Below are 14,961 nucleotides of genomic sequence, written 5' to 3'. Positions count from 1 at the left end.
CATAAACAAACTGTGATTAAAGATGAGTTTACTTACTGATTGATCATTCACGTCTACATTATTAGTCAAAGGCCAGCTATAAGCTAATGGGTATTTTTCTAGGGTTTTTTGTTTTTAAACAAAACCGTTCATTACAGCCAGGGCTCTTGTATCTGTGGCTCTCTTCCTAGACAAACCTGCGCATTCCATCGCCGGTGTTCTCGATCCAGCTGACTAATGAGAACCTCTGCAGCTTTGATTGTCTCCTGTGCCTTGCTCACCTCAGCTTCAAGCTTAGCAGCTTCTGACGTTCTGCTCTGAAATCTAAGAAAACATTACCATACAGTCAGAAACAAAAACTTATCCTCGGGACATACTGATTATGCATGTGTGTGAAATACCATTAATAAGAAAGACAAACACACAAACATGTAAACAAAGCCTTTCGTTCTTGCTCTAATAGCACTCAGCGGTAGAATATGTCCCAAACACAAAGCCCTGGGGTCAGGCCTCTGCACCAAAACTCAGTACACCAGTCTGTGCTCGAGGACTGGCCAGAGCCCCTGCACCACGTTTCTCCCGGTGTTTACTCAAGACCTTGGCCCTAAGAATTAGCCGGGCTTTCTCTACAATTGTCTTCCTTTTTATTTGAGTTGCACAATCCTATCTGCTACCACGTGAACGTTTACATGATGGTAACATATTCTACCTTTATAATTTCCTTGAGCATCTTCCACCCACTTTCTTCCTCTCGCTGTACATCTGGCCTAATCCTCTCAAATATCTGCCTGCCAAAATGAAATATCTGCCCCCCTGTGTATCATCTCTCACATAGTAGTGTCTACTTGCCAGATATTAACAGTCTTCAGTGTATGTCTGTGCATGCTTATGTACACTGTGCAGGTATGTTCATCTGTGCAGGAACATGTAGAAACCAGATGGTCACGCTGGGATACCTTCCATGTGATGTACAATTTCTATGATAAACTTCTATAATTTTTTCCCTAAAATTAGTAGAGCTTTCCCTAGCAAGAACAAGGCCCTGATTTTGATCTCCAGTACCAAAAGAAAAAGCATATAATTTGTAGAAAAGTATTACCATTATTTATTTGGGCTTTCTACATTTTTTTCCACACATGGTCCTGTGTAGCCCAGGCTGCCCTTTAATTAGCCTTGTAGCCAAGAACGATCTTGCACTCAGATCCCCTTTGTATATGCCGCACAGGCATGAACAGTCACATAGATGAGTAAGAATGGCTTCTCAGTTACTCTCTCCCTAGCTCCACTTGAGAGGAAAATGGTAGTCACAGCTAGGACATGCTGCAATTCCAAACAAAACTTACTTTTCCTTGAGCTCCGACACTTTCTGACCAACAGAGTTAAGAAGATCTTCCAGCTTCCTTTTTCTGTCTTCAGTTTTCTTCAGATTCCTAAAGTATGATTCGATGTTAGATGTCATTCTATTTTAGATTTCAATATTAAAACAGCACTTTAGGAAGTGACATTGCAGTAAATGTGACAGAGCCATCATAGTTCACTCTGCACAGAGTAATGCAGCAATGCCACAACTAAATAACTCATACTGCTTCTAGGAACACATATTTTTAAAAGACAACTAAAAGTGAGTCTTTTGAGATAACTCATATTGCTTCTAGGAATAAATATTTTTTAAAGACCTGAGCATGTAGATTCTGGAGGGAAAAAAAAAAAACCAGTAAGCATGTTCATCTATCTCCTTTCACATGATACAAAATGATACCAATGAAATAAGTATGTACAAGCTGCACATATGATACAGAGAACTTAAAGGTGAGGTGAAGCAAAGCTTTCAGTAAACTTTGGAAAGTAAAGACTGATAGGCCAGAATAGAAAAGTAAAAGGGAGACACTTGAGAGAGGGAACATCAAAATAAGCAGAGTCTTAAACTGCTCAGAGAAGGAACAGGAATGCTAAAGACGTGCGCATGTCCAAAAGTTGTAGGATACACTGAGGGCTACATCTCAATGGCATCCGTCCCCACATATGGGCTTTCAAACCAACCCAAAATTCAACACATCTAGCCGGCAAGCTGCCCAGGTCTATCTAGCCCTGTAGACTCCGCGCATGCAAGACATGACGCTTCCATGACAAAAGTCAGTGAATGCTACTGTGACTCTACAAGGCACCCCAACTGAAGAGGGGCCCCTCCTCGGCCAACCTACACCTGAAGATTTAGTCCTCACACCGGAAGAGGGGAACACAAACCACACAGTCTAGTGTCTATGACTGTATGCTGATGTCTCAAAGTCAAGGACTGGGCATGTCGAGAATGCTTCTTAACCAGAACCAGAGAAAGCCAATGATAACAAGAGAGTACTGAAGGCCAGGAAGAGAAGTGAAATAAAAATTACATCCTCGAGTGGATACAGAGAATGTCAGAGAAAAGAAGGAAAACTGAGAGAGACTAATGCAGCAACAGGAAGAGCTCTGAGGAACGAGAGAGCAGGAGCGCAATTGGGGAGGGAGCAGGCACTCTGAATGCAACAAACGCCAATCCCTGGGCCAAGGGTCTCTCGTGGGAGACCCTTCCTCTATTTGCACAAATTGTCATGATTATCACCAGAACCTTTAAGTTATCAGAACCAGATATAAGAAAATAGTACATTAGTTTCAGCATCCTAACAGGCTAGAAGAGGTTCTGATCATGAAAATGAAGAGAAACATTCATCCCCCCATCCTTCCAACAGGAGAAGGTTCCCTTGGTAGAAGGCTGGCAGAGTCTCAGGGCTGTCCTGGTGTCTTCCACATCAAAAGCTGGGGAGATCATTAATTCATCAACGTGACAGGAAAAGGAAAACAGAGGGCGCTAACACAACCTGGGGTCTTCAAAGAGGATTTCCTTGTCCTTAAAACAAGCTCAACTTAAAAAATAATAATTTCCAGTCTCCTGCCCCACCTCCCCCCTTTGGAGGCCCTTGACGGGGGCTTCTCGCACCGTCCCACCCACCGAATAACCAGACTCATCTGCTATCATTGGAGCCTTGACCCTGCCCCCACAGGGAGAGAGAGTCCAGAGACATGGGGGCACCCTCCTCATACCCCAAACCATCCAGCACTGCACCTACCACCATTGGAGCCTTGGTCCTAGCCCCACTAGGAGAGGAAGATCAACCACCTAAGCCACAGGCCCCTCCTGCACCCACTGCAAGAAGAGATGGGTAGACAATAGTATAAAAATAGAGTCAACAACATAAAGAGAACCATGACACCACCAGAGTCTAGGATTTCTATACCAGCAAGATCTGAGCATCCCAACACAGATGTAGTAGAAGAAAATGACCTAAAAAGTAACTATATGAAGATAATAAAGACCCATAAAGAGGAAGTGAGAAACTCCCTTAAAGAAATGGAAGAAATGACAAACAAAAAAAAAATTAAAGAAATGGAGGAAAAGGCAAACCAAAATATGCAATAAATCAAGAAATCTCTTAAAGAAAACAAGGAAAGCAAAGAAAAACCAATCAAACCGGTGTAGGAAACAGTTCAAGACTTGAAAACTGAAATAGAGGCAATAAAGAAAACACAAACTGGGGGAATGCTGGAAATAGAAGAGGTAGGTAAGTGATCAGGAAAGCATAACCAACAGAATACAAGAGATTGAAGAGAGAATCTCAGGTGTTAAAGATACACTAGAGGAAATATATTCATCAACCAAATAAAATGTTAATTCCAACAAATACATAACACAAAATATCCAGGAAATATTGGAAAACCATGAAAAGACCAAACCTCAATGAACAACAGATATGAAAGAAGGTGAAAAAGCCCAGCTCAAAAGCACAGAAAACATATTCAAGAAAATCATAGAGAAAATGTTCCCAACCTAAAGAAGGACATACCTATGAAAGTATAAGAAGCTTAAGAAACACCAAATAGACTGAACCAAAAAAAAGCCCCCTCACCACATAATAGTCAAAACACCTAGCATACAGAATAAAGAAAGAAAATTAAGAGCTGCAAAGGAAAAAGGTCAGGTAACATATAAAGGCAGACCTATCAGAATTACACCCGACTTCTCAATGGAAACTCTGAAAGCCAGAAGGTCCTGGATAGATGTTCTACAAACACTAACAGACCACAGATGCAAGGCCAGATTACTATACCCAGCAAAGATTTCAATCACTATAGATGGAGAAAACAAGATATTCCATAACAAAACCAGATTTAAACAATTCATATCCACAAATCCAGCCCTACTGAAAGTACTAGAAGGAAAACTCCAACCCAAGGTGTTAGCTACACTCACAAAAACATAAGCAATAGATAATCCCACATTACCAAAAAAAACAAAAAAACAAAACAAAAAAAGCAGTGGGTGCAGGGGGTGGGGGGAGCACAGACTATGCCACCAAAAACAACAGTTGCAAAACTAACAAGAATCCACAATCAATGGTCATTGATTTCCCTTAGTTTCAATGGTCTTATCTCACCTATAAAAAGACACAGGCTAACAGAATGGAAACAAGACAGAATCCATCCTTCTGCTGCATACAGGAAACACACCTCAACTGCAAAGACAGATGTTACCTCAGAGTAAAGGGCAGGGAAAAGATTTTTCCAATCAAATGGACCTAAGAAACAAGCTGGTGTAGCTATTCTAATAACTAACAAAATAGACTTCAAACTAAAAATCAATCGAAGAGGTGAAGAAGGTCATTTCATATTCATCACAGGAGAAATCCACCAGGACAAAGTCTAAATTCTGAATGTCTATGCTCATAATACAAAGACACCTACATTTGTAAAAGAAACTTTACTAAAACTTAAATCAGACACAAAACCCCCAACACTTATAGTGTGAGACTTCAACATCCAACTCTCACCACTGGACAGGAAACCCAGATAGAACTTAACAGAAATAAAGGAACTAACAGAAGTTATGACCCAATTAGGTTGAACACACATATAATAGAACATTCCATCCAAACACAAAAGAATATACCTTCTTCTCAGCATGGAACCTTCTCTGAAATCGACCACATACTTAGCAACAAAGCAAACCTCAACAGATTAAAAAAAAAAAACAAACAAACTGGACTACCCTCTGTATGTTATCAGACCACCATCCATGCTTTAAAGTTAGAATTCAAGAACAACACAAATTGCAGAAACCCTCCAAACTCATGGAAAATGAACAATGCTCAGTTGCATCACTCGAGGGTAAAGGAAGAAATAAAGAAAGAAATTAAAGACTTCCTAGATTTCAATGAGAATGAAGGCACAACAAACCCAAACTTATGGGATGCTTTGAAAGCAGTGCTAAGAACAAAGCTCATGTCACTAAGTACCTACATAAAGAAATTGGAGAATAGTCACACTAGAAGTTTAATAGCACACCTGAAAGCTCTAGAACAAAAAGAAGCAAACTCACCCAGGAGGAGTAGATGCCAGGAAATACTCAAATTGAGGGCAGAAATCCATAAAGTAAAAACAAAGAAAACCAAAGAATCAATGAAACAAAGAGTTAGTTCTTCGAGAAAACCAACAAGATAGACAAATCTTTAAAAAAGGAAGAGAGAGAACATGCAAATTAACAAAATCAGGAATAAAAGGGGGGACGTAACAATGGAACTGAGGAAATCCAGAGAATCTTCAAGTCATACTTTGAAAACCTGAACTCCACTAAATTTGAAAATTTAAAAGAAATGGACAATTTTCTGGATAGATGTCACTTACCAAAATTAAATCAAGAACAGATAAGTTAAATAAACCTATAACCCCTAATGAAATAGAAGCAGTCATCAAAAGTCCCCCAAACAAAATTAAAAAAAAAAAAAAAAAAAAAAAAAAAAAAGAGCCCAAGGCCGGATGGTTTCAATATAGAATTCTACCAGAAATTCAAAGAAGAGATAATACTAAATACTACTCACATTATTCACACAACGAAAGCATAAGGTTCATTACCAAACTCTTTCTATGAGGCTACAATTACTTTGGTACCCAAGCCACATAATGACACATCTAAGAAAGAGAACTACATACCAATCTCCCTCATGAACATTGATGCAAAAGTACTCAATAAAATACTGACAAACTGATTCCAGAACACATCAGAGAAATCATCCACCATGATCCTAGAGATGCAGGGATGGTTCAACATATGAAAATCTGTCAATGTAATCCACCATATAAACAAACTGAAAAAGAAAACCACGTGATCATCTCACTAGATGCTGGAAAAGCCTTCGACAAAATCCAACACCCCTTTGTCATAAAGGTCTTGGAGAGATCAGGAATAAAAGGAAAATACATAAATATAATAAAGGCAATATACAGAAAGACAACAGCCAAAATCAAACTAAATAGAGAGAAATTCAATGTGATTTCCCTAAAATCAGGAACAAGACAAGACTGTCCACTCTGTCCGTATCTCTTCAATATTGTACTTGAAGTTCTAGCTAACGCAATAAGACAACAAAAGGAGATCAAGGGGATACAAATTAGAAAGGAAGAAGTCAAACTTTCATTATATGCAGACGATAGTTTATGTGACACCAAAAATGTAGCCCTCCTATATAGACACAATAAATGGCCAAAAAATAAATCAGAAAAACATCACCCTTCAGAATAGCCACAAACAACATAAAAGCATCTTGAGGTAATGCAAACCAAACAAGTGAAAGACCTGTATAGCAAGAACTTTGATTCTTTAAAGAAAGAAATTAAAGAAGATATTGGAAAATAGAAAGATTCCCCCATGCTCTTGGATAGGTAGGATTAACATAGTAAAAAAGGCAATCTTACCAAAAGCAATCTACAGATTCAATGCAACCTCATCAAAAATCCCAGCACAATTCTTCACTGAACTTGAAAGAACAATACTCAACTTTATATGGAAAAACCAAAAAACCCAGGATAGCCAAAACAACCCTGTACAATAAAGGAACTCGGAGGCATCACCATTTCTGACTTCAAGCTCTACTATAGAGCTATAATAATGAAAACAGCTTGGTATTGACACAAAAATAGACAGGCAAAACAATGGAATCTAACAGAAGGCCCTGATTAATCCACACACCTTTGAACACCTGATTTTTGACAAAAGACATTAAAATTATATAATTGAAAAAAGACAGCATCTTCAACAAATGGTGCTGGCATAATTGGGCACTTAAGACCAGAGCCAAAGAAACACACTTTGGCCCTAGAATCAGAGCCAGTGAAAGAAATATTCCCTGGTTAAAATTAGAGCTAAAAGGCTAAAGAGGACCAGTGAAAAAAAACACAATCCCTGAGCAGGAAAACTAACCAATCCCTGAGCAGGAAAACTAACCAATCCCTGAGCAGAAAAGCTCCCTGGGAAACCTCTGCTACTAAGAAGCCCTATATAAGCTCCTCTGCCTGTTCAGTTGCTGGCTGTCCTTCTCCCAGACTCCTCCATCCCAAATAAATCTCTTTCTCAAAGATTCTTGGGTAAAGATCTTCATCCACCAGCACGGAATAGAACTTGCTTAGAATAGAACTTGCTGGGACGTTCCCTTAGAGGTGAGTTGGGCAAAGCTAAGCAGAAAAAGTAACAACTTTTTGCTGGAGCCAGAGGATGTTGCTGTATTTCTGCAGCGGCTTCCTCTTCAGCAGAGTGTAGCAGAAGTAACATCTTGGGCCCAGGAAGAAACAGATAGCTCTGCTATGATGTTCCCTTAGAGGAACAGAGCCGACCTCAGTTGTAATGATTCTAGGAGTGAAGTGGGATTGCTATATTCTGTGGGGAGACCATAATCCACTGTACCTGAGCTTCAGGTAGCCTGGCTATAAGTCAGGACACCTTTCCCTCCAGGGCTGAGCTGTCCTGTTGTGGCTCCAGGGCTGAGCTGTCCTGTTGCAGCTCTAGGTACCCTGGCTCCCTGATAAGTCCGGGTATCTTTGTAGCTCCGAAAGCTGTAACACTGGCATTCGTTTACAGCTGGACTTCAGTGTGTGCACTGAAATTGCCTTAAGGTTCAGTTCAAAGAGACTACAAGCCCTTCGCCCTCGTTTAACATCAACCAAAGTGATGGTGAAACTCTGCCACAGACCACATGATGGGCCCATCAAAATCACTACATATAAGCCACTCTGATACTGAACATACATGGTAACAGAATAAACATGTGAAGAACTCAAAATACTTTTTATCTCCTTTTCATAGGAAAGAACTAAAACATATATCCTAGGGAAACAAGGACCTAAAAGAAGAAGAATTCCTAATAAACCGATGGAACCGAAAGAGGCAGAGGAACTGCCCAGCAGTTAGGAGACAGCAGCTTTAAGCGGGACTCGGGAGGACGAACTCAAGAAGAATCACTGAGGGACAAAGAAAACCACGAGATCAGCGACTACGCCTCCGAGTGTGCCGGACGACAACAGAGGGTCGGATGCAGCACACTGTGGGTCGGATGCAGCACACTGTGGGTCTTTTGATGATAAAGTCCAAGATCTGGGGCTCAATCTCCAGTAATTAAAAAGAGAAGCGCAAGAAAAAGATGTGCGAGACCAAAACTAAACTCATAAAATACATGTCTTAACAAATAAAATATTTTCATTGTCAAAATAATAAAAAACAAGTGATTTACTACAAAATTTCCATATAATTGATATTGAAAAAATTAAGTAATGAATTTTCTCTAGAATGGGTTTGTAGGTAATATCAAAAGTTAATGACACTTTCAACAAACCTCTTAGTCTGCACTTAGAATTAGTAACAATACTAAACTGTATCTTCAGTCTCCAAAGTTAAGTAGTTGAGTATCCTTCCTACATGCTTAGATACTATTTGGGGAAATCCATGCTAAATATCTCCCAGAACATCAATGTCAAAATAACATTACACGAGGTCTGCACATTCAGCCATTCTTTTCCTACTTTGACTCCTCTGAAGAAGCTGCTGCCTGTTCACACACCACCAGCAAGACGGACACACGGGAAAGCCAGTGGCTTCTGCTGCCTACCCTTGACTTAGCTGCTGTTTGGACCTGTTCAGTTCGTATCCTGGGATCTCACCCACTCATCTGAAAGCTTACTTTTTCAGCTGCCATTTTAAAGTAGAGGCAAAACAAACATCCAAAACCAAACACTATAATACATGCATCAAACTGACGGCAACGCAGGTCAGACCGTCTGTGTGTTGTGCTGTACTTACGACTCTAGTCCTGACTGCTCTGTTTCCAGAGGTTGGATCCGCTCCAAGACATGGGAGTACTGTACATTGGCCTTGACCCAAGCAGCCAAAGGCGCCGCTGCAATGCTGGCACGCTTAGCATTCTGAAAAAGTCACCACACATGACTCCATACCCGACTTAACATTAGGCAAACATAAATTAATGTCGGCATTTTATCTAAGCATTCATTGAAAGAAATAGATTTTATGAACTCTCCTTGCAGATCAAAGTCAATCTGTGTCACGCATATGGGATCTTGTAGCACGCGCACGCACAGGCACAACATGACTGGGCTGTCTCCTTTATAGAGTGCATGTATCATTTTTCCTTCTATGTGGGATAAGCTTTTATTAGATGAGAGCGATGTTGAAAGCTATTAATGGTGTCAAAGAAGAGTTAGCATTTAAATAAAGAATTTAAAAAGTATCAGAATCATTAAGTTAGACTTTACTGAAATTTGATACAAGTATGAGGCAGTGGATGTCCATGATTCCAGAAGCTTCCAGCAGAGGGGAAAAGCAATGCAGCTAACGACGTGGATGTGGAAAAAGGAAGGAAAAGGGATAAGCTGAGTGTAAACTCTAGATCTGAAGCCCATATGGACAACAAACGTGAACCTTTGTTTTGACTTAATTTTAGCTTTTAGATCATTTAGACAATGGCAATAACAAGAGCAGTCCACAGTGAAAAGCCTAAAAAAAAAAAAAAGGATAAAAAACCAAGTACCTTTGGATCAAAAGAGGCTTTGTTTTTGAAGAGAAGGTCCTCCACACTCTCTCGTATCTCCTTCGGGATGTTCCGTGCATCAAAAGTTGCAATGTCTTCTCTCACACCCCTTTTTGCAAGGAAGCTAGGGAGAAGGCACAATAATTCAAGCATGGCCAACTAAAATCATTCTTTCTAAATGAATGGGGTGTGGGCAGTGCTTAAAGCTAATTAATTCACAAGAACAGGATATGAAGATTTAACACAGAGCTAATAACTACCATGTTTTTTTTTTTCACTTAGAAGACAAGGGTTTCCTTTATTATTTTAATGTCCATTGTATATTTGATGTAGGAAGACACTATTTTCATTTCTCAACAATTTGTGTCTTATCCTGATAGTACATGGATTAAAAGACTTGATTTAACATTCCTCCATGAACATAAGCTGAGAGCTGGGCTCCTCCAAATGAATTCCAGGTCAACAAGAAGCTCCTCTGTGTCATACCGAACTTGGCCATCAGAGGACAACTACACATTTATAGTCAGGACAGATAGCAGTGTGAACAGGTTGTATGGGACAAAGAACATTCAACTGCTTGAGCTACAACAAACCATCCTGTCTTAATTAACAAGAAACCCAAGCTTTGAGAGTGTGAAGCAGTCTGTGCACTGTCCCGTGAACAGTCGGGAGCAGGACATGGAGTGTGAGAATCACACCATCCAGCAGTCCACTCTCCCTGTGTGTGAACCACTTACACGCCCATGCTCTGGAGTCCCCCAGGGACTTCCTAAAGTGCTCCTACCCTAGCCTATATCTCCAGAAGTAAATATGACTCCTTAGCATTAGTGTGGACCTCAACAGCACAAACCCCAACAGCAATCAATGTTCTGGAGAAAACTCAGAGCGATGTAGCTTCTCTGAGTTAATTCCTTGAGTTAATGCCTTATTGATTCTTAGCCCTTTCTAGCTCCTATCTGTGTATTCTAACTCCTCTCTCCTCTCTCTTCACCATCCTTCGTTTTCTCTCCTCTCCCCTTCTCTCTAAGCCATCGACAGAGTTCAAGACTCTCGGGACAGTGAACATTGTCTTCATCAGTAACTCTAGTGAAATCAGGATGCTCTTCTATGTAAGGGCTAAATAAATTATTAAATGTGATAGCAAGATTCTCAGGCATTCCTCTCTTCCTCGGTTATCACTTTGAATAGTCACTAGCAGAGAGAAGATATTTAGATTCTGAGATGATCCCACATACCTTGACACTCCAGGGTAACCTGTGTACTATATATTTAGAGAGTAGTTAGTTAGAGAATAAAGGAAATATTAAGAATGCTCCATGAAAATCCTTATAGGCAGCCATAATGCCAACCAAAGCAAGTAGGCCAACCCCGGACAGGTGGCAGAGGACAACAGTAACCGTGGGAATTGCAGAAGAGTCAGCGGCAATATGAGTGCAGCAGAAGCATTTACTCTGTCTAGGGACGGGATAGCACCTGCTGTTCAGGAAGCTAAGCCCCATTCCAGGAAGGCCAAGGGCAGAGCCCTAACTAGGCGGATATAAGTGAGCTCCTAGAGACAGTCTTATGATGGAAAAGACACAACAAACAGTACTGGGGATAATTCAGGGTTAGCGGGCACTTAGGTTAGCTCTGTAGATGAAGAAAATGGATGGCACTTGGGAGAGAACTTGTCTACTTTGTATGACCAAGTTCAATTGCCGCTGCGAAACATGCCCTCACAGTTGGCTGCTCTCACTAAGGGCTGCCCTCACTGTTAGATGCTAATACCCGGACACCTTCACGGTGAGCTACCCTTACTATGGGATGCTATCACAGTGGGCTGTCTTTACAGTGGGACATCCTCATGGCGGGATGCTATCTCAGTGAGAATACCAACTTCCTAAGGAAACATGGAGGAAAATATGCCTTAGAGATTTAGCTGATGTAAGGTTAATACTGACTATGACCTGACAGGGTCTAGAGTCACCCAAGGGATAAGTGTTTGCTTTGTCAGGGTTCTCTGGATTACACTAGCTCTAGCATCCCTAGGAGGGATTACCCAGATGAGGTAATCTGAGTGCGAAGAACCACATAGGCTAGGATCCAGGAGAAAGCAGGCTGATCTCCAGCATTTTCTCCCTCTGCTTCCTGACACTGCAGCTAATGGAATCAGCTGTGACAAGCACCTCAGCATGGTACGTAGTATCCTGGTATTACAAAAGCCCTCTCTCTTAAGTGGCTTTTGACAGAGTATTTTATCCCAGCTACTCGAGAGTAACTAAGACAAAACCTAACATGGTAGTGTTGAGCAAGGGATGGGCATGTCAACACTACGCTCTTCCAAAATAAGAATATGAAACCACTCACTAATAAATATTGGGACACATGATGAAAGGCGTGAGACCTGGAAAAGTGATGTGACCATGAAGCCCTGGCAGAATGACACACCTCTTTCTTAAGAGATGAAGTCTGGGGACAGGGTTGTCCTGACTCAGGGAATCAAGACCCAGATCCAACCAAGCCTCAGTTTTAGATAGGAAAAAGAAAAAAACAAAAAAACTCCAACAGGGATCTGTAGCTCTGAGGCCATGAAATATGGAGCCAGAAAGACAGAATTAAAAATTTTTATAGCAGTGATTAGAGACACGTTACTTAACTTGTTCAGACTGAATTTATATAAAAAATGGAATGAGAACATTCATTACACATATTCATTATTGTTGTCAAAAATGGAAAATTGAGCATGGGAATTGAAGGTGAGTGGAATTCTGGCTGGGAACACTCCTAATAATAAAGTGTAGACCCTCTCGAAGGGTTCTGTGGGAGAAATCTAGATGAGGTCACTGATGTGGCTAGAAGTCTGGCGAGGCGGGGGGAGCTCAGAAGACGGCTCCCGAGACTGCCAACAGCACTAACGGAGCTTGTGTACATCTTCCTCCCTACTGGAGGTGCTGAGTATGCCTACATTTAAAGGCCACAGTTTAGTCAATGTGGCAGATACAATTTGAAGGTGTCCCAGAATTCAGATTATCACCGACTGCTTTGTGATCAAAACAGTGTAAGCAAAAACCAGAGCAGAAAGAGTCTGAAATCCTGCAGTGTCTCAAAAAATAGAATAAGGCTGGAGCCAATAAATAAATAACAATAATGATATAATAAGGCAATAAATGAATAATCAGCAGTCAGCCAAAAAGGGATTGGGGCTATTAGAAAACAACAAACAAAACAGCACATTGCCCTTGGACAAGGCATATAAAGTTTGTTATGATCTCAAGCATCAGCAGACCAAAGGCTGTAAAGCTTGATCCCATCTCAGACTCTGCTATGGGCAGAGAGCTCTGTGGTACCCTACTCTCACACAGCACATTGCCCTTGCACAAGGCATATAAAGTGTGTTATGATCTCAAGCATCAGCAGACCAAAGGCTGTAAAGCTTGATCCCATCTCAGACTCTGCTATGGGCAGAGAGGTCTGTGGTACCCTGCTCTCACACAGCTCCCCATGACAAGTGCTCTCCTGAGATCAGTCCCTGAGGGATTCAGAGGCAGCAGCAGACAACATCTGAGGAGGCCCAGCTAATGCTTAAGCTCGTGGAAAGCTGGCATTGTCCGTGTGATCTCAGGGTTTGAAGGCATCTAGCATGCAAGAATTGTGAGGTAACTGGATTTCAAAGCAAAGCGCTGGAAGCCATGGAATTTGTAACAACAGGTCCTGAGAAGGTAATGAGTGAAGCTAACGATAAAGCGGAGAACTAAGGAAGTTAGAGGTAGCAGAAACATGGAAAAATGCAGACAAAAAGTCATCCCAAGAAAGTAGCCATGTAGGCACAAGGCTGTCCAAACCCTTTCTTTATAACTTATACGGCAAAACCACATCCCAGATGCTGTGAATGGAGATGGGGAATTCGACATTTGCCAGAGACTTGCTTTGGTCCCGATTCTTTTTGTGTAAAATGCTTACATTGCCTTGCTATTTGTTCAAAGTATACAAAGTTATAATTCTATCGGGGCTAATAGGTTGCTTTAGAACCTCAGGAGAAACTCTGGAGTTCTGAGCAATGCTAGAACCACAAAGTCTATGATTTCGTGTAGATGGACAGAATGTACTTTGCAATGGAATGCCTTTCAGGGACCTGGACGGTAGAATGCTCTGGTCTGAGATGTGTTTGGGTGCCAAGCTGACGAAAGGTGTTGAAGGTTGAGATGGTTAATCTTGAATATCCGTTTGAGAGGATGAGAAGCGACTGGGAGAAGAAAGCATGGCCCTGAAACCTCCACAGAGGGTTGCTATGCAGCACAATCCTGGAGGAGGAGCATCAGAAAGAAAGGACACATCACCTATGCAAATGCTTTGTCTGCTTACTGGCTCTAGTGATGTGAGCTCATCTACTCGTCCCTGCCATGAAAATACCTCTATCATTGGGACCCAAAAATATATGCCTGCAGGCAGGTAAAGTTCATTGGTGAAAAAAAAAAAAAAACATTTTGTACAAATTTTAAAAACTTACCTTTTCATGCTTACCCATGATGTATCAAAGATTCCCATTAACCTCAAAACTCCTTCAAGAATATCTCGAATTACATCTGGTGGCATGCGTAGTGAGCGAATTTCTGAAAGAGATTCTGGCCTAATGTTTCCAACTGCTAGCTTGGCTTCATTGACTAGAGGCTGAGAGACAAACACATCAGGAAATGTCAATGTGTGTGCTTGCTTCTGAAAATCAGTAACATTTTACACATCATGTAATAGATATTGGCATTTTGGTGTAATGACAATAGTTATTAACCGCCTTCTTTTTTTTGACACACAAAAGAAAACAACATAGAAATTAGGTAAAACATCTTGCTTCAATGATTGCACCATCCTAATTCAGCAAATCTAATTTATTTTGAGATACTTTTTCCATTTTCCCGGGGGATCTGTACTGTAGGAAAAGTCTGGTCACTTAGCCAAGTCTGGAGAAACAGATTTAACCAACAGGCAGTCTTGATTCACCCCTGGCAGGTTCTCCTGCTTGCTTCTATTTCCACATCTAATACATAAACACAGACCACACCAGGAACAGTGCTAAGAAATAAACTGAGCCACAATAACACTGAAG

At 40.9% G+C, this 14,961-nt stretch overlaps 1 protein-coding gene across 1 annotated transcript in view; it reads right to left on the bottom strand.

Annotated features, from left to right (window-relative positions):
* Positions 1-14,961, bottom strand: part of Dync2h1 (dynein cytoplasmic 2 heavy chain 1) — a 185,863-nt gene that overhangs the window by 87,822 nt on the left and 83,080 nt on the right. The window contains exons 57-61 of the mRNA XM_051177788.1: positions 14,368-14,528; positions 9,882-10,005; positions 9,137-9,258; positions 1,323-1,409; positions 177-303 (exon numbers count right to left, since the gene is read on the bottom strand). Coding sequence (XP_051033745.1) covers positions 177-303; positions 1,323-1,409; positions 9,137-9,258; positions 9,882-10,005; positions 14,368-14,528 — 621 coding nt within the window. The remainder of the gene's footprint in view (positions 1-176; positions 304-1,322; positions 1,410-9,136; positions 9,259-9,881; positions 10,006-14,367; positions 14,529-14,961) is intronic.

Source organism: Phodopus roborovskii, unplaced genomic scaffold, assembly GCF_943737965.1.
Source record: "Phodopus roborovskii unplaced genomic scaffold, PHOROB, whole genome shotgun sequence".
Lineage (NCBI taxonomy): Eukaryota > Metazoa > Chordata > Mammalia > Rodentia > Cricetidae > Phodopus > Phodopus roborovskii.
Note: the sequence above shows the minus strand (reverse complement) of the source record. Positions and strands in the feature narration are given on the sequence as shown.